This window comes from Hibiscus syriacus, unplaced genomic scaffold (assembly GCF_006381635.1).
Source record: "Hibiscus syriacus cultivar Baekdansim isolate YM2019G1 unplaced genomic scaffold, ASM638163v2 tig00110895_pilon, whole genome shotgun sequence".
Classification (NCBI taxonomy): domain Eukaryota; kingdom Viridiplantae; phylum Streptophyta; class Magnoliopsida; order Malvales; family Malvaceae; genus Hibiscus; species Hibiscus syriacus.
The window spans coordinates 2954627-2976438 of NW_024062903.1; the positions used below are offsets into that span (position 1 = coordinate 2954627).

Here is a 21812-nt window from a genome sequence, read left to right on the forward strand (position 1 = left end):
TCAAAAGCAAAAGCAACCCAGCCAAAATCGAAATAAAAAAACCATAAAGCGTTCACGGGAGTAAGAAGACAAACGCAACGTTGGTCATCACCGAAACTTGAACTAGTCACCGGAAAACAAGGAGTCATTCAACAAAGGTAAAAAAATGATATTTTAGGGACTAGATCTTCTCTGATCTAGGGTTTTTTCAATTTTTTGAGGTTAGACTTGGGGTTGGGGTTTTGAGACGAATCGAAAAAGGTTAGTTTTTAGGTTTTCGGCCACAGCGGTGGCTCGCTAGGCGGAACGACGATAATTTTGGCCATCGGGGGATGGTCGGCTTATGGTCGGTTGGGAGGCTTGATAGAATTTGAAGGAGGATGAGGAGAGTTTTTCTTGATATAAATGAGAAAAATGATTTTTTTTTTGTTAATTTTGGGCTATTTATAGGGAGTGCTACTTTGTAAATATGAAATATTTAAATTATTTTTGCAGTCCCTGGTACTTTGATGTGTAATTCATTTTGGTCACCTATTGTAAATTGACCCTTGAATTTTGAATTATTTGGACTTAATCCTTGATTATATTTCTCATATTTTGCAATTTAACCTCCTAATTTTTGTTTTTTTCTCTTGCCACCTTTTTTAGCATCAATTTGATCCATAGATTTCAATTTGTTCTAATTTGATCCTTTAAATTTTTATTTATTTATTTCATTTTATTTATTTTTTCATTCTCTTTTAATTTTAACATGTTATTTATTTTTTTAATATATTTTTTAACTTTTTTTCTTTTAATATTTTTTATATTTTCTCCATTTTATTTTATTTTATTTTTATTTTTATTTTTCTCTTTTAATATTTTTTGTTAATTTTTTAATTTAACTTTTTTTCCTTCTTTGATTTATTTAATATTTATTTTATTTTATGATCTAATGTTTTCGATCTTTTAGGGAAATTTTAATCGATCAAAGGTAAGTAAGTAATTCGGATCGAATTTTAATTTTTAATTTAACTTTTAATTTTCACAATTAAGACAACCGTGAAATTAAATTGGTACCGAAAGGACATTACAAGGGTGCTAATCCTTCCCTAACTGTAATCGACTCTCGATTCCGATATATTTCTGGTAAAACGTGGATCAGGTAAGACGGTAAATTAAGTTATTCGGTCAACCTAATTTGAAATGATCAGTGGCGGCTCTAACACATTTATTTAAATCGAAGCCCAATTTCAGGCCCACTCGAAGGAAGATTACGACAACTTGGCGACTCTGCTGGGGACAGGTAAGTGAGTCAGGCCAAAATTAATTTTCAGTTATCTTTTTAAGTTAAAATTGTAAGTTTAAATTTTAATTTATCTTTTCGATCTTTATTATTTATCTTTAATTATTTTTTAAATAAACAGTTGTACTGATATTTTTTAATGATTTTAGCTTTTTCAAAAATTCATCTCAGGCTCTATACCCGAGCTCAAACCCTTTCGTGAGTGGAGGTGAAAGTGACGCCTTCTTGAGAATTTATTCTCTGTACAGGCCTAGCAAGTAACCCATCGGGATTCATATACCTTATGTCTTCGTGTGAATTTATTCTTCGTACAGACATAAGGGAATGTGTCCTCTCAAGTTTAACTTGGTACACACAAGCTTGTAATGGGCTTAGGACTGAGGGTCTGGCAAGCCCAATGGCGCACCAACAAGGAGAACTCGGTTCCTTTTTTAGAACCTAAACCGAAAGATTGCAAGGAATTAGAGCCCACACGGAAACTCCATTTCAAAACCTAGGATGCTTGAGTTATTTCCTGCTTTATTTTCTGTTCAAAGCATGCAAACTAGAAATATATGCGATTAAGACTTGTTCAAAAATTAACATGCGAGATAGAGATTATTTCCGGATAGGAATAAAAGCATGTGCGGTAAATATCATGTGGGGTAGTAATTTTTATTTTTCATTATTATTTGTATTATTATTTTTATCTTTCTAACTTGTTTCCCTTTCATTTTTTGTTTTCTTTTATTTTTATCATTTGCATTATTTAAAGAGGTGTTGATTCATAAAAAGTGTTCCTTAAACTCAAATAATTTACATTAATGGAAAAAGAGGTTGTAATGCAAGAGGTGAAAAATACAAAGGTCCAACTATGGTCAGAGAAGACTTAGAAGGAAAAGGGAGACAGTCTGCAAAGTAACTATGTGTCAGATCTGGTTGGCTATGCTTCCGTCAGCCTTAAACAAAACGATGTTCAAGAGTTAGAGAAGCATTTGGGACAGTTGGAAAAATGACAAGAAACAGAGATTCTGCCAGCGGTACGGTGATATCGCACATCTACTCTATGTCAAGATAGACGAACCCCTAGTTTGAGCCTTAGTGTAATTTTGGAATACGGGGTATAACTGTTTTACATTCAACCAAGAAGAAATGGTGCCCACAATTGAAGAGTATACTACTTTACTACATTATGAAGTAATCAGAATGGACTGGGTCTACACCAAATATATCAAAAGTCGGCCTTTCCAGAATGAGTTGGTGAAGGTTATAGGGATAGATGAAAAGTAGGTAACTGACTAGATTCATCACAAAGGTAAAGGAGAAGGAATTGCTTGGACTCACATCAAGCAATTAATGAAGAATCATTCAGATGAATGGAAGGTGATTGATATTTTTGCACTAGGTATCTATGGCTTGGTTGTTTTCCCAAAAACTTTGGGATACATCGAGGCGGCTGTGGTAAAACTGTTCGAACAACTGCTTAAGCGAGTGAACCCTACGCCAATAATCTTAGCTGAAACTTTTTGTTCACTAAACCATTGCAGAAAGACTGGGAGAGGAAGATTTATAAGGTGCACACAACTTCTCCAAGTTTGGATCCATAGTCATTTTTGGAAGAATGATGGGATTTCTTACCGTTGATTCAACACCACTTACTCTCCTCTAGAAGAATTCCTTACACAAAAATGGCGAGAAGGCATTCCGAAAGAAAAATAGTTAAAGGTATTCACACACCTTCAAGATAAGGACATTGTCCAGAGAGCCCCTTGGCTGACCCATAGTGACATCGTTTATTGATGTGGAGACTCAGGAATCATAATGTTACTTGGGTTATGGGGAGGAGTTGGTTGTTCTCCGCTTTTAGCACTTCAGCAGTATGGGGCACGTCAGTTTGTCCTGATGACACATGAGATATTCGGATCAGAGTTTGCATAGTAGGAGGAAAACTACAAGAAGAAGGTCAAAGATATAGTTGAGTCATGAAAGAAGATATTCCATATGAATTTCGTGGCTGCTAAAGACATGCTTACTCCAGATTATTTAGAATAGAGGAAGCTAAGAAAGAATGACACCGTTCCCGTACCAGATCATGAAGATACTCGGACCATAGAAGAGAATCTTAAACCAATTCCCTCCAAATTAAAGATAACAAAGAAAGAATTCAAAGCTGAAAAAGGGGAGCTGAAACAAAGACTAAAAGAACTCGAAGCCGAAAGATTCCAATGGAAGTTAGGTACTAATACTCAAAAGGATCGAGCATACATGCTAGAAAAGGAAAAGAAGAAAGTCTTCTTTGAGTTGGAAGATTTGAGAAAATAGTATTAGGAGCAAGTTCAGAACAATTCTAGTCTGAAAAGATCTTTTGAATACTGGAAAGGTGAAGCCAACAGCCTGAAAAGTAAGTTCGAGGGACAAGATGAAAGAGAGATACTGAAAGAACAGTTAAATACTTCCCAAAGACCCAAAGACGTTTGTTAGAAAGCCAATACCAGAACAAACAGTTGAAGACCAAGGTAGCTGATCTGGAGAGGCCCCCCTTAAAAAAAACAAGAACAGGATGACAAAACTATAGCTGAGTTAGAGGCCATTGTTGACAAATTCAAGAAACAGACGAATGAGCTTCAAATAGTTCCTTTTGATGGAGGACTTCAGTGGCGTTTTTGTTGGGAACAAACTTAGCAAAGGGTGAAAACTAAAGATGCAGTTATTCGAGACTTCTTAGAGCAAGTATAAAAAGTGCCACGCCACTTACACGGTTTAGCAGGAGAAGATGGGGTGGCTCGACAAGGTATTCAACTGGTGACAGATGAAGGAAGAAGACTTGTCAGCATATTAGAAGTCGTTCGGAGTCTAGAGGACTTAGCTAGAACATACCTTTGAGTTGTATTTGATCTCTTAGAAATAACACTTTTGTCCTAATAAAGATTATTTATAATAACATACACGTTTTTGGATGAATGCCTCAAAAATTTCACGCATCATGCATTTTTACATACTTTGCATTGTATTTCTTTACATTCACATTAACTAACAGAAAATGTCTCATCAAAAAAGGAACAAACACTAGATATACCACCTCAAGCATTGGACACACCTCATCCTCACAATACCCGTTCAAAGAAAATGAAAATGGAAGCTAAGATCGCTCAACTTGAAGAGAACATGCTGAGGTTACAAAGGGAGCTTGAAGAAAAAATAACTCAGAATAATCAAAGCACTTTAGAATCAATCAATAAGAGCAAAGAGTCTTTGGTTGATCAAATCGTAACAAAGTTATCTGGCTTGAATCAAGCAAGTGCTCTTGGGGCAGGGATTTCTAAATGAGTAACTGTGTTATCTACCCCGCAGGTGGTTATCTCGCCAGGAATCCTACCAGGCCTTCAAGGGGACTCTTTCGCTGCGAAATCACAAGCCTCATCTGTTGTAAAAGTACATGCTTCTATATCAAATCCTCAGAATAATTCGGAGGATTAATGTAACACCCATAGCCCATATACATTTAAAAATACGAGCCATATATGTCACATCAAACCGACTAAAGATTACTATTAATAGTTACTTTTTTTAAAACATTCATAGTTTTAACTTTTTATCAACTATTTTTATCTACTTGAATTTTTCATACCATTTAAAAACATACTATTTTATTTACCATATAATTTTAGGCATATTAAAATATTGATAAGCTAATCTAGTCAAATTAAACAATCCTAATTTACTATTACCAACCATTTAGTCAAAATCGATAAAGCAGACTGGTAACGTAAATATACATGTAACTACTAGTCAAAAGAAACTTCAATGATGTCTTACTGACACTGGAATTATAGATGATCTGCACATGATGCTTGGAAAGCTGCTCATAAAATGTTCGTATCTCAATCAGACACTACGCATGAAAATCATCACGCGCTAAGTATAACTTAGTGATGCAGTAATACTAAAGGTGAGAATAAATAAATAAAATATCAAAAAAAATTATAAAAAATAAAATAAACAAACTTTCAGAATTTCAAACCGGATATCTCATGTTGAACTTTATCAAAAACCTGAAAAGAATCATTTGATGATTTTCATAAAATCATAATAAATCATATCAGACAGAATAATCAGTCCATATTTTTTTGTAATCAGACACTTTTCAGAACTTTCGTATTTCATTTTTATACCCAAAGTTTATTTTACAAGAATATAAGGTACGTGAGTCAAACGAGTGCGCGTAATACATATCTCAGATCATCAGAGTCGAAACAGATAAGCACACAGCGCTATCGCATCGGAAATAACAATATGCACACAAAGTGCAGATCATAATATATATACTAGTGTACACTCCCGTACACCACAATATAGCAGAATCAGAACAGATAATCAGTCCACCTCATGGCATGTCAATTGTACCTTTAACTCTCAATATAACATACAGTGGACTTTCAGTTTATTTCATAACCATTTGATAAAAATCATATCAAAATCAAAAATATTTTTAATTCAAATTCGTAAAACATGACAATGGCAGTTCATACCCAAAATAATTCAAATAACATTTATAAAATCATCGAGAAAATATTCGATCATTAACAATAAATATCATTCTTTAAAATCATTATAAAAAGAATTCATTCGAATACTTTTTCAGAAAATATCATATAAAAACGTATTGGGTAATTTCATACCCAAAATAATCATAAATCTATTTTATGTCATTATGAAATTATTCAATGATTAAAATAAAATCATACTTTTAAAAGATAATATGAGGTTGACTTAACGCAAGTCTTCCTCAATCAGAATAATTAAATAAATAAAATGCACTCACCTTTTTCCCACTACAAAACTTGTATACAATAATCATAGTCACGAGCTTTGTCCTTTCCTTTCGAGTCGTTCAGATTGTTAGATTTATCGTAGCCTGACAATACCAAATTATAACAGAAAAATTGTTCGAACTACATATTAGTATCGTACTAATAAAATTTGATTTTAACATTCGAAAATCTATAAAATAAAAATCAAGATTAAATCGATATCAACTAGATCACATTTATATTATAATTTCCAACTTCTCAAAATACTCATCCAAATCCATGAATATTTATTTTCATCCTTAACCCTTCATCTTTTGCTAAATTACACAAATAAGCCACAAATTATGAATTCTTTTTAGAATTCACCTCCACATTTCCATTTAATTCATAATGGTTCTTCACCATTATGATTATTACACATAAATTACTAAAATTCCAGTACTTTAATAAAAGGTCCAAATCAATACTTCAACATTCAAAACATTATAATTTCAACCTAAACTTTTCTAAACTTTCAATTTTCAACACCTAACTTTGAAAATTTGCAATTCAACCCCAACTCAATATTTAATTCAAAATTCAGCATACTAATAAATTTTCCAGCATTCAATAATTTACTCAAATAATACTTCTACATTTAAAAACTTGCAAACAAGTCCCCAAAGTTTTGGGACTTTTCAAATTCCACTATTTCTTTTTCCAAATTTGCAAATTTGGTTCCAAACAACTTTCCAACTAAAATTCCAGCATTATAAATATCAAAATCAACATTAAATCCTTCAAGAATTTCAATCTTACAATAATATCCCACAATTCCAAAAACTTGTAAACTAACCCTTTTTGCACTTTAAGGCTCCAAATTGATCCAAATCAATCTCCAAACAACATAAGATACTTCTAATATCATTTCTAATACATAAGAAAATTTTCAACATGTCCCCCCAATTTTCTTCACTATGGCCGAATATCATCATGTACTTACGGTGAACTTTTCATTCAATTTCAAGCATGAATTTAACCTCCTATGATTAAATTCATGCATTTTTAATTACCACAACATCAAATTGAATCCAAATCCTAACATTTCCATAAACCCTAATTAAGCCAAACCTTATTTATGCATGCACAATTAATTTTAATCATCATACATGCTTTAGAAATAATCACTAACATCAAAAACATAAAAATCCTTCATCAATTCTTCAATATCACTAAACTCTTCAAAACCCTAATCATCAAATCTCATCACACAATCATCTTCACCATGAAATTTTGATTCCAAATGAGATAGAATTTCATGTAGATTAATTCTCTATCTAGTAGCTAAACTCAAAAACCAAGTAAATAGCTTTAAAAATCAAACTAAAAATTCTTACCTTGAACACTTGAAACTTTCGGCCCCTTGGAGAGTTGTTGCTGAAAAATGCTCAACTTTTCTTGAATATTCTAATGATAATTAACTTAACACGTGGCTTATATATAATAAAATTGAATTTTTTATTCAATTTAATAGGAAATTTCATTTTTGCCATTAATGAAACTTAAAAATTAACAATTGCCACTATCATATTCACCATTAAAATATTCATTAGTCAAAGATGAATCAACTTGGCTTTGACTTTTGAATTTGGCCATGCAATTTTCAAAAATTGTATTTTAGTCACTAAAATTCCACTGTTTCGGTCAAATCTGAAAAATTGCATTGTTTTGAGCCAAATTTCTCTGATATAAAATATTAAAATAATATTTCCAACTATTTTCTAACATCCTTCAAATTTCTGTAAAATTTCGATTCGATCCGAATATCCGATTTCAATATCGAACTTTACTCCTTTATAACTTTTAACACAATTTTCGTACCAAAAATATAATTCCCACTAAAATCTATGTTTTAATCCAATCTGTTCATTTACAGGCTAAAATATATAACTTTTAAAAATTACAATTTCAATCCATAAACTTTTTAAAGTTTATACTTTAGCTATTAAACTTTCAAAACTTTTATTTTAGTCACTAGACAAAATTTGGGATTTTACAATTAACATATACCAGATTTTGATGAAGAGGACAATGCAAAGAAAATGGAGGAAAATATCAAGCAGTTGGAAGACCATATGAAAATGGTTAAGGGGGACAGCGAATATTATGGTGTTAATGCTTTGGAATTAAGCCCAGTTCCAGATTTGATTCTTCATCCAAAATTTAAAGTTCTAGACTTCAAGAAGTTCGATGGGAACATTTTCCCTTCAGCTCACATTACTATGTTCTTTCGAAAGATGACAAGATATGTAGGGAATGACCAACTCCTGATTCACTGCTTCTAGGAGAGTTTGGCATGTTCAACTATCAGGTGGTACAATCAGCTGAACCGCTCGCACATTCAGACATGGAAAGATCTTTCGAAGTCATTATTGGAATAGTAAAAACATGTAAACGATATGAGTCAGATCGTATTATGATACAAAGCATGGAAAATAAACATAACGAAAGTTTTCGACAGTATGCACAACGATGGAGGGATTTAGATGTGCATGTTCATCCGCATTTGGATGAAAAAGAGATAAGGAAGCTCTTCGTATATACCTTGAAGGATCCTTACATCGGGCATTTGGTTGCAATTATGTCCGGAAACTTCTCCGATTTGGTTATGGTTGGAGAGATGGTAGAAACGGTCATTAAGCAAGGAAAGATTGAAAGAGGTGAGTCTAGCAGAAGACCTCATATGAAGAAAAGAGAAGGAGAGATCAATAACATCAATGCTTTCAACACTAGCAAAGGTGTTACGATCTCCAAATCACAACCAACCACAACTGTACCGTCAGGTACTTCTAAACAAGACTCTAGGGAACCAAAAAAAGAAAGAGAGAGGGAACATTTTGATCCTATTCCCATAACTTATAAGGAACTCTATCAACAACTCTTTGACACGCACGTGGTGTCACCTTATCCAGTGAAACCTTTAAAGCCCCTATACCCCAAGTTGTATGATGGAAATACACATTGTTAATATCATAGTGGAGTTCTGGGGCATGCCATAAAGAACTGTCTCGCATTCAAAAGAATCGTGCAATAGATGCGCAACCAAAACTGGATTCATTTCAATAATTCAGAATCACTTAACGTTGCACAGAATCCTCTACCTAACCACCAGAAAAGTAGAGTTAATGCAATCATCGAGGAGATGGGTAAGGGAGTTAAAATAAGCGTTTCTGAAGTGAAGTCTTCTCTGGCTTGGGTATGGAGGTAGATGGTAAAGGCAGGATTTCTTGCATTATATTTTAGCACACCGGAGTATGAAGGTGGTAACTATTATTGTTATCATGATGAAGAAGGACACGATGTGCAAGAATGTTCAGAATTTAAATCTTTGATCCAACTCATGATGGATAGGAAATAGTAGGAATTTTATGAGGACGTCAAGCACATTCCAGAAGATGATGTTTGTACGACTAGAGATTCATCTGATAGGAAATATGGCACGGGTTGCCTTTGATAATCACCCCTAAGGAAAAAGCAACAGATAAAGCACCAGCAAAGGTAGTGATAGTGGCACCAAAACCTTTTCCTTACAAGGACAACAAACAAGTGCCTTGGAAGTATGAATGCCAAGTGAGCTCTTTGAAAGAATATATTAATGAAGTGGGACATACTATTGGGAAATACTACTCCCAAAATCTAACTTACCCCAGAGACCACTTGAATCGTTCAAAGGAGACGTGCTAGCAATAAATGATCCAATAAAAGAAGAAAAGGCTGTAGAGTTCCTGAAATTTCTAAAACACATTGAGTACAACATTGTGGAACAATTACATAGCCTGCCAGCACGTGTTTCAATGTTGGCACTGTTGCTAAGTTCGGAGGCACACATAGAGGCACTTTTGAAAGTCTTAAATAAAAAAATTGTGCCAAAAGACATACCAGTCAATAAGATAGATCGACTAGTTAACAACATCCAAGCTGATAATCTCATCTCATTTTTCGATAATGAGATTCCGTCTGGAGGAAGAGGTCGAGCTAAAGCGTTACACATCACTACTCATTGCAAGGGGCATGCCTTGCCAAGCGTATTAATTGACAATGGTTGTAATACTTTTTTCACTTTGAAAAGGCTACCAATGGATACCTCCCATATGAGATCATGCCAGAGGGTGGTTCGAGCATTTGATGGGACAAAGAGAGAAGTGCTCGGTAAAATTGAGGTATCATTGACTATCGGACCCGCCACTTATAACATAGAGTTCCTGGAGATAGACATTATGTCTTCTTACAACTACCTTTTAGGAAGGTCGTAGATCCATCAAGCTGGGGCAGTACCATTAACACTGCACCAGAAAGTCAAGTTTGTTATCGACGAGACTCTGATAATCATTAATGCTGAAGAGGATATAGTGGCGAGTGTGACCACTGATTCCCCTTATATAGATGTGATTGAGGAGGCTTTAGAGTGTTCTTCCCGCTCTTTGGAAATTTTTAATGCCATATTTATGGTTGAAGGGGGTAAGATTTCCGAACCCATGTTCTCAGAATGCACCAAAAAGGAAATCAAGCAGACTTTGGGGAAATGTGCAAAGATAGGAATAGGCTTTGGAAGTTTTTTGCAAGGAAGAGTCAGCCCCATTCTTTCTTTTATCAAGCTAGATCAGTTTGGGCTCGGATTTCAACCCAGCCATCAACGGAGAATAAAAGAGATTAAAAAAATATTAAGAAAGAAGAAGGGCCAGATTGACCGGGGAAGACATTCAAGGGGAGCATATGTCATTTCCTCCCCTTCATAGCACATTCAGGATTGGTAGTTTTGCTTTTGAGAAAGAAACGATGATGGCTTTACCTGGTACAGAAAAAGCTCTAAAATACTTGAGCTTCAAATGCTATAACAACTGATAACACTGAAGACATTGATAGATCTGGAATCTGTCCTTTACCGCCAGGGTTCATGCTTAACAACTCGACATCTGAAGAACTACTTGTGGTTTTTAAATCTTTTTCAGAGTAATATTCAATCTTTCCCTATTTGCCTATACTCGGGGCAATAGGTGATCTTTTGTAAGGGTTAATAAATTGTTTTATTTATATTTCAATAAAAGATGCAATTTTCCCTTCCGACAAACATTTTTTCCTTCTTCATTTCTTTTCTTTCGTATTTAATTTTATTTCTTCATTTCATGTGAGATATTTTCCTCTCGCATATACATATTTATCTTCTCCTTTCAGGTCCTTAGATATTAATGATTTTGGACAATGATGATTCTGAGCTGGAGGTGGATTTTGAGCAGCTCAAGTGTCTTGGGGAAGTCAATGAAGGTGACAATGAAGTAGAGGGAAACTTATCTTTTGAATTATTAAGAATGGTGGAGAGAGAAGACAAACAAATAGTGCCACGTGAAGAGAAAATTGAAGTTTTGAATTTGGGCACTGAAGAGGGAAAAAATGAAGTTAAAATTGGCATAACACTTTCATCGGAAGCAAGGAAAAGCTTGATAGACTTACTTCAGGAGTACAAAGATGTGTTTGAACGGTCGTATCAAGACATGTCTGGGTAGACACGAATATGGTAGTCCATAAACTACCCATCAAGCCAGAATGCAAAACCTGTACAACAAAAGTTAAGGAGGATGAGACCTGAAATGCTCCTTAAAATATAAAAGAAGAAGTCAAGAAGTAGTTTGATGCGAGCTTTCTTCAAGTGGCCAAGTATCCGGAGTGGGTGGCTAATGCAGTGCCAGTACCAAAGAATGATGGAAAAGTGCGCATGTGCGTCGAATATCGAGACCTCAATAAGCCAAGTCCTAAAGACAATTTTCCCTTGCCACACATAGATACTCTGGTGGACAACACGGCGGGAAATGTTTTATTCTCATTCATGGATGGATTCTCAGGATACAACAAGATTAAAATGCATCTATATGGCATGGAGAAAACCACATTCGTCACAATGTGGGGAGTATTTTGTTACAAGGTGATGACCTTCGGATTAAAGAATGCTGGGGCAACATGCCAAAGAGTATGGTGACCTTATTTCATGACATGATGAATAAGAAGATTGAAGTTTATGTTGAGGAAATGATTGTCAAAGCACAAACTGAAGATGAACATGTCCAGAATTTGAGAAAACTCTTACAAAGATTGAGAAAAATTCAGTTGAGACTGAATCCCAACAAGTGTATATTCGGAGTAACATCTGGAAAGCTATTAGGCTTTATTGTTATCAGGAAATGTATTGAGGTTGATCCAGACAAAGTCAAGGTTATCCAGAACCTACCTCCCCCACGAACACAGAAAGAAGTTAGAGGTTTTCTATGTAAACTAAACTACATTGCCCGATTCATATTTTAGTTGACAGAAAAATGTGATCCAATTTTCCGTCTTCTTCGAAAGAACAATTCTAGAATGTGGGATAAGGACTACCAGACTGCATTTGAAAAAATAAAAGAGTATATGTCACGCAATCCTGTCTTAATGTCTCCCATCCCGGACAAACCTCTATTCATTTATCTGTCAATATTTGAGAATTCGATGGGATGTGTCCTTGGCCAACATGATGAGTCTGGAAGAAAAGAAAGAGTCATTTACTACCTAAGCAAGAAGTTCACTGATTACGAGTTGTTGCGCTTTAGTCTGGGCTACACGAAGGCTCAAACAGTACATGTTGTACCACACCACTTGATTGATTTCAACGTTAGATTCGCTAAAATACATGACGAGTGTGTCTACTCTCTCTGAAAGGTTAGCCCGATGGTAGATGTTATTATCTGAATTCGATATTGAATACGTGAGCCAAAAGACTATAAAGGGAAGTGATATATCGGACTTCTTAGCGAGCGGAACTTCTGAAAATTATGAGCTGTTGGACTTTGATTTCCCAGATGAAGACTTGATAGCCATATATTCAGAAGAAGCAAGCACCTCCAAATGTGAATCTTGCAAAATGCATGTCGACGGTACATCAAATGCGTTAGGATATGGCATTGGAGCTATCCTGGTCTCACCTAAAGGAAATCATTACTCGTTCACTAGCAGATTGAACTTTGATTGCACTAACAACATGGCGGAGTATGAAGCTTGTGTTTTAGGAATTCGAGCTACTATTAGACAAAATGTAAAGACTTTGCGGGTATATGGAGATTCCGCCTTAGTGATCTATCAACTCCTATGAGAGTGGGAGAAAAACGATTTCAAGCTGGTAGAATACATAAAGCTCATATTTGATCTACTTGAAGAGTTTGACGAAGTCACTTTACATTACGTGCCTAGAGAAGAAAACCAAATGGCTGATGCCTTAGTTACCTTGGCAGCAGCATTCAAGGCTGGTAGGGAATCCAACATGATGACAATCGATATGCAGTCATACAAGTACCCGAGTCACTGCTACCAAATCGAGGAGGTAAAAGACACCAAACCTTGGTACCATGACATTCTGCAATACATTAAAAGTCAAGGCTATCCACAAGAAGCCACCGAAACTGACAAAAAGACAATCAGAAGGATGACGACTGGATATGTTCTTGAAGGGGAAATCTTATACAAGAAAAGCCATGATCAAGTCTTGTTAAGACGTGTAGATGCAGAAGAAGAAAATATGATCTTGAACTCATGCAAATGGACATATGATGGCAAGACAAGTTATGAGATGAGGATATTTTTGGTCCACATTGGAGAGCGACTGCATCAACTATGCAAGAAGATGTCATAAGTCGCAAGTCTATTGGGATAAAATAAATATTCCACCTCATCCTCTTCATGTGATGACAACACTGTGGCCCATTTTTATGTGGGGCGTGGATGTCATTGGACAAATCCATCCAAAGTCTTCAAACGGTCATCGGCCCATCCTTGTGGAAATTGGGTGGAGGCTGCATCATATGCAGTGTCACTCAGTCCACTATTTGTAAATTTTTGAAAGAAAAAAGATCATATGTCGGTATGGTTTACTAGAAAGAATCATTACCGATAATGCAACAAATTTGAACAACAAGACGATGGATGCTTCTTGTGAAAAATTTAACATAAAACATCACAACTCTACTGCTTATTGACCAAAGATGAATGGAGCGATAGAAGAAGAAAATAAAAATATCAAGAAAATAGTGGAGAAAACGACTGAGTAATACAAAGCACGAGAAGTTACCTTTTACCTTATTTGCTTACCGAACTTCGATTGGGGCAACCTCATTTTCATTAGCATATGAGATAGAGGCAGTATTATCGATCGAGGTGGAAATTTGTCACTTTGGGTTTTGTCAGAAGTTAAACTGGATAATGCAGAATGGGTGCAAACTCGGTATGATCAATTGAACCAAATAGAGGAAAAAAAGGTTGAAAGCCATTCAACATGGTCAACTCTACCAAAAATGAATGATCCGAGCACAAAATGATAAGATCTTGTACTGAAAAATATATGGCCAATCCAAAAGGATTTCAGAGAAAAGTGTATGCAAAACGTTTAGAGTGAAAACCTGAAAGGGCGCTCTAAATTGAAAAATAAAAAACAAAACCAAAAATAAGGTGGGTCCAAGATGAAAACCCTCAAAAGGTGTCTTGAAACCAAGGGAAGTTCCAAGTTAAAAACCCAAAAGGGCAGCTTGGGTAATGATCCAGGATTCGTGCACGGGAAGGTCCCAGATCAAGGCAATAAAGCATTGCGGCATACAAGTCTTCAGGAAACTTAGTAATTTGAGAGGAACTTTGCACTCTTCCAAACATTGTCACATCTTGAAGTCCCATTGACAAAATATGCACTCAAAAGTCATCTAACGGTATGTCAGTTCAAAGCGTCTGCATTGTCGAGATCTAGGGCATCTACATGTATTGACTTTTCAGAATGCTTGCTATGTATTCTTTGTTATTTTTCCTCATAAATGAATATGCATATTTCTTTTCAAAAAATCAATTCCTTTCAAGCATCTTATTTGAAGTTTAAATAAGAATAATTTATTTACTCTTGAAAAATATAATTGCGTATTATTGTACAAAGATTTTTCGAAAGGTTCAGGTGTTTGAAAGCCGATAAAGGTTCTTGCACCATATTCGAAAGAATGACACAGATACAGTTTACCAGGAAAAAAAGGATAAAAACAAAGTTTCTTTTTGAAAAATTCCAATAGAGGATATCATATCAAAACCCGTTGAAGATCAGAGGATCCAAAATCAAGAATCAGAAATTCGAGATTGGCGAGAATCAAGACTGACAACAAGAGATTGAGATTTCTCTCTAGATCCTACAATACCATATTTTTATATATGCATTTTAGGCATACATAAGAACATTTCATCCATGGCCTCGCATATATGCATAATTTTACAGATTTTTCTCGGAGTCAATTTCAACTTCATGACGAAGGTTATTGAACTCAAAGAAACAATACAGCTTATCCTAGTTAGATTTCAACTTCACAATGAAGGATATCCGACTCAAAACAAATTCAATTGGGACTCAACTTCACGACCAAGGAGTCACCCACGATTTCAACTTCACAACGAAGGATATCGTGCCCAAAAGTATCGACTTAGCTTCACAGCAAATGAGTCATCTACAACATAGTTCTGCTCAATAACGAGGAATTATCTCTCGACTATGGTCATCTAGTCAAATTCCAACTTCACAACAAAGGATATTGGGCTAGAAAGAGGCTTAAAATCAAACCAACTGCGAGGACTTACCGCCTAATCCAAGCATCGAGCTAGATTTCAACTACAAAGAAGGATATCATGCTCGAGACATTCAAGATTGACTCAACTTCATGATGAATGGGTCAACCACGATTTCAACTTCATGATGAAAGATATCGTGTTCAAAGATATTTCAAGATCGACTCAATTTTACGATGAATGAGTCAACCGCAATCTTAACTCCGTAGCAGAGGATAGTCAATAAAAGTTTCGACTGCAACATTTAGTCGAATTTTAAACTCCGAGATTGACAACCCTCACAGGAGCATGCTTATTTTCAAGTCCATATGCACCGAACGAAAATTTGTGTCTTTTCGTCTTTGCCCTATTTTCGTTGCACGATAATGGACAAAGAGGGGCAGTTGTAGTCACTCATTTTCGTTCGGAATTTATATAATAATATAATGTAGTTTTTGAAAATATTTTTTGAAAACATATAATATATAGTTTTTAGAAAACGTTTTTTGAAAGCATATAATATATAGTTTTTAAAAATCGATTTTTGAAAATACATAATATGGTTTTGAAAATATTTTTTAAAAAACATCTATTATATAGTTTTAAAAACACATATTATATAGTTTTAAAAACACATTTTTGAAAACCTAGTTTTAAAAAAATATTTTTTGAAAATGTATAATATAACTTTTGAAAACATAATATTATATAGTTTTTATTATATTTATTATATATTATTATTTATTTTATATTATATATTTATTTCATTTTATTTTTTTATTTCAGGTTCAAATTAAGAGTCCAAGTCCATAGTCAAAGTCCAAGAAGTTCAGCAAGGAGCCCAACCGGGTAGCCTTACCCAAAAACCTAGTTAGGGGGCCTCACTCAATCCAAAATCAAATTAGGGTTTTGTGTTTAACCAGGGCGCCGCAAGAGAGGAAGCAGTCGGTGAGCATGGAGGCCACACGCTAGTAAATCGGTCGAGATTCGATTGAGCGCCCGGGATTGAACCATCCTGGAATTTCAGCCAACAACAACCTCAACGGGAGCATAAACAAAACGAATGAGTCACAACCCTGGGAAGATCGGGGATGACCCCGAGATTTTTGGGACTACAACGGTCGGATCTAAAGCTATAAAAGCCTCCGACGAAGCGTCGAACAACACAAGAAAAAATCCCAAGGAAAACCGAGCAAGAGCAACCATAACACCAAGAAATCAACCGAGTAGAGAAAAAACAGCAAGCAATATACCAAATCCACAAAAGAAAAACAAAAAACCTAAGCATTTTTCGGTCAAAACCAAAAGTAACCTAGTCAAAATCGAAATCAAAAAACCATAAAGAATTCACGGGAGCAAGAAGACAAACGTAACGTTGGTCATCGCCGAAACTCGAAGTGGTCACCGGAAAACAAGGAGTCATTCGGAAAAGGTAAAAAATCGATATTTTTGTGCCTATATCTACTTCGATCTAGGGGTTTTTCATATTTTAGGCTAGACTCGGGGTTGGAGTTTTGAGACGAATCGAAAAGGGTTAGTTTTTAGGTTTCTCGGTGGCTGGTAGGGCGGAGCAGCGGTGGTTTTGGCCACCAGGGGGTGGTCGGCCTATGGCCGGTTGGGAGGCTTGAGAGAATTTGAGGGAGGATGTGGAGAGTTTTTGTTTATATAAATGAGAAAATGATTTTTTTTTGTAAATTTTGGGCTATTTATAGGGAGGTCAACTTTGTAAATATGAAATATTTAAATTATTTCCGCATTCCCTAATACTTTGATGTATAATTCATTTTGGTCACTTAAATTTTAAATTATTTCGACTTAATCCTTGATTATATTTCTCATATTTTGCAATTTAACCCCCTAATTTTTGTTTTTTCTCTTGCAACCTTTTTTAGCATCAATTTAATCCATAGATTTCAATTTGTTCTAATTTGATCCATAGATTTCAATTTGTTCTAATTTGATCCTTTAAATTTTTATTTATTTATATCTTTTTTATTCTCTTTTATTTTTAACATGTTCTTCATTTTTTTATATTTTTATATTTTTTCTTTTAATATTTTTTATATTTTATTTTTTTTCTTTTAAAATTTAATATTGTCTTCATTTTATTTTATTTTGTTTTTTATTTTAATTTTTCTCTTTTAACATTCTTTTTTGTTAATTTATTAATTTAACCTTTTTCCTTCTTTGATTTATTTAATATTTATTTTATTTTGTGATCTAACTTTTTCGACCTTTTAGGGGCAATTTTAATCGAATAAAGTAAGTAACTCAGATCGAATTTTAATTTTTACAATTAAGACAATCGTGAAATTAAATTGGTATCGAAATGGCATTACAAGGGTACTAATTCTTTATTTACTGTAATCGACTCCCGAATCCGATATATTTTTGGTAAAACGTGGATTATGCAAGACGGTAAATTAAGGTATCCGATCAACCTAATTTGAAATGATCGGTGGCGGCTCTAACACATTTATTTTAGTCAAAACCCAATTTCGGGTCCACCCGAAGGACGGTTACGATAAATATTATTTTTTGTAAATTTGTTTTAAATATTACATCAATAAAATTAACATAAATATTTTAATAATGTTAGTAACTGTACTTAAAATTTTAAAATAGAGAGTAAAATGTAAAAGTTAAATATAAAAGGAAATTATATTTCTTATATAGAGAGGCATCACGCAAGTTTTGTGAGTGAGTCTGCACTCTGCAACAATATTATTCTCTTTTGGGTATCTCTTATTTGCACACTCCAGTCTTGATCGATTTACTTGTCAATATATTGCATGGTGGTGAATTTTCTTTCATTGTTCGAGGTCTCAGTGATCATCATAGCATCTTCGTTGCAGTAGATTAAACTATTAAAAATAGAAAATATTCAAATTATAATTAATGTTTTACAACTACAACCGTAAATTAAACATATAATAAAAATATTTTTCTATAATCATTAACATAAAAAAACTAGTCACTTAAGATCACAAAGACCATACGAGGAAAATAGTAAAAAATTTAACTCAATAAACTTGAACAAAAAGTATATATAAACATATTTGATTGCATAGATAAATGAACCACAAAAAGATATAATGAACCACAAGAAGGGATCATGTTATTGAAAGACCAACGACAAACTACAAATCAAAGTCAAACGATGTGAAAAAACTATTTACGAACGTAAATCACATATCCAAATTCAATCTAATGGTCCAAATCAGAGATGATCAACATGATAGCAAATAAGCGTCATCTTGATCAGTCGTGAAGAGGTCAAACTCATCCATTAGAAAAAAGATAAACGAAAACAACGATCAAACGACCAAAAACATACCATAAATGTAGAAGAAAATATGTCATAAAAACAATAAAAAAACAAAAATATGTTATAATAAATTAAAAGAAAAATGACGAATTCCAACTGTTGATGATCAGTATTAAAATTAGTGTCGTTGTCAATTAAAAAAAAAAAAGACAAACAACTATCAAGAAAAAAAGAGAGAAAACTAAGACAAACTATTTATAAGAGAATTAAATTTCAAATGTACAGAAAACATAGACTTGATAAATTTTACTCCATCTATTCAAGTTTTATCGTTAGATAATAACTTTTCAGCTAGTTTTAGGGGAAAAAGTTATAAGATATGTAATGTAAAATAGTTAAAATAATAATTTATTCTTTTTAAAATGAAAGTTAAAAAATACAGAAACTAAATATAATTTTTAATCATTGTTATATTTTTTATTAAGTGATATAATTTAAAATAAAAAATTATTTTGACAGTGAATAACATATTTCTTTATAATAGATTTCATATTTTAAATACTATATATAATTACTTTGTTTAATTGTTTTAGGGTGAGAGGAGAAGATGTGACTGACAAGTTACCGGCAGCAGGCAGTTGTCGGGCGGGAGTGGGGTGAACGCCGCACTAGCCTGGCAAAACAGACAGCACGCGAGGTGACTGGTAATGGGGGCAGCAGGTAGTAAGTAATTTATTTTATTTATAGTCTGTAATACTTGTGTACTGGTCAGGTTTATACCCCACATTCACCTCGATTACACCCTACTTTGCACGCCCTCTCCCTATCCTTTTCTCACTCTCTTCTCCAGCATGTGATGTCCACACTCTTTAAACTAAGGTACATTCGAGTGACAAATTCAAATGATTTTGTTATTATTAACGTCACGCGTTTAATATACGTATTATATTCACATTTAGAGTAACATCATTCAATAATTAATATTATATTTGTTAAATAAGTTTTAATTCAAATGATTTTGTTATTATTAACGTTAAGAATGTAAATAAATTCAAGTATTAATATAAGAAAAAAATTTCAAATTCAAAAATTAAAATGTTAATTATCGCTGCAATTTATGCTTTTTCAATACAAAATTTATTTGTGCGTTTTTATTGGAGCTCCTAATACAAATTTCTGACTTTGACTTAATTAGTACAGTGAGTTAGGGATCAACAAAATTCAACTCGACTCAAAAAATTATTTTTTTGATTCAATTCGATTCGAATTGACTTCAAATTATAATTTCGTAAACTTGGCTAAAAAAATTAAATTCGAATCGAGTTATAATATAAAACTCAAGTAACTCAAATTTTTTAATTATTAGTAGATTAATTTTTAAGTTTGAGTCGAATTCTTCAACTTTGTATGATATATGTATATCACATATGAAAAAAATATGAAAAAATATATATGTATGATATATGGTTATAGAAAATCATTTAAATTTGAATCAAATAGTACCATGGTATCATAATATTTACAATTAAATTTAAACAGAAACTTGAATAACTCGACTCACCTCGCCTTGGATTTTATAAACTCGACTGGACGGTTACCCCTACTAAGTGTGTGTGAGTGGGGAGTGTACATTTTAAAAATGTTTGCCTAATATTTTACCGTTATAATAGGTGGGGTGGAAGCCAAGCTTGAGGGTATAAATAGTGGTGGAAAGTGAGGCATTTGTAATACTATGAGATTCCCGCTTGAGACCCTAAACGCTGTAAATATTGAAGTCAGAAAATAAGGTGATTTGAAAAACCTCCTCTCTAGTTTTCCAAGACGGGTCTGCCATTGTGGATGTTGGGATTGGATGCCGACCAGTTACGAGCCGACATGAACCGTTTGCTCGCATTCCTCTTCCACCAGGTATATGTATTCTTCTTCATTATAATTATTATGAGTTAAGTTGAATAATTTGGTATTAAAAAAGAAAAGAAAAGAAAAGAAAAGGCTGATGGGTGGCGTGTGTTTTTAGGGGATACTGGACGACCAATTCTTACAACTTCAACAGCTTCAAGATGAGAACTCTCCCAATTTCGTATCACAAGTTGTGAATATATACTTCCATGAATCTGAGAAGCTTTTGAGAAACCTCAGATCATCGCTGTAAGTGTAATCAACCTATCCATCTTTTGTTTGAATGTTGAAAAGACAATAAAATAATCTATTAGATGCAGGATGGATAGAGAGTTGTTGAGTTACGACAAAATTAGAATCCATTTGAATCAGTTCATAGGAAGCAGTTCAAGCATAGGTGCTCAAAGGGTGAGAAACATTTGTGCCGCCTTCCGTGCCGCTTCCGACCACAGCAATCGTACTGGGTATAGTCTTAGAATTTACATTTTGCTTTGGGTTTGGAAGACAATTCCCATCACCCATATGAATAAGCAATTGAAATGCAGGTGCCTGAGAGCTTTGGAGGTCTTAGAACATGAGTACTGCATCCTCAAGAGTAAATTACACGAGCTTTTCCAGGTATATTTTCTTGACTTTCAGCATGTAGAAGAAAAAGGGAATTACGTGTATCAGTTTTAACGATTTCTATGGATGGTGATGGTTCAGATAGAGCAGCAAATATTACTAGCAGCCGGAGTTAGATACCCAGTGATGAACTAAACGCAAAAGATTTAACGCCATAAACATGGTGTGTAGTTGGACACGCAGCTTCCTTGTTTCTGTTGGTTTTTTTTTGGGCTGAAAAACAGACGAATCCCTAAAGCTGGATTTTGCATTATTTGTAGAGAAAAACTGGGAAAGAAAAGGTTTGCTTTTATTGCTACCTTTGTCATTGATTTCAGCTTCGGTTGTCACCTTCGAATGATAG

At 34.1% G+C, this 21812-nt stretch overlaps 1 protein-coding gene across 1 annotated transcript; it reads left to right on the forward strand.

Annotated features, from left to right (window-relative positions):
* The first annotated feature begins 20785 nt into the window (after nucleotides 1-20785).
* On the forward strand, nucleotides 20786-21604 carry LOC120146036 (pseudo histidine-containing phosphotransfer protein 6-like). The gene is made up of 5 exons (XM_039159703.1): nucleotides 20786-20854; nucleotides 20964-21094; nucleotides 21166-21309; nucleotides 21391-21463; nucleotides 21551-21604. Exons 1-5 carry the CDS (start codon nucleotides 20786-20788, stop codon nucleotides 21602-21604), a joined length of 471 nt encoding a protein of 156 aa, XP_039015634.1.
* The last annotated feature ends 208 nt before the right edge of the window (nucleotides 21605-21812 follow it).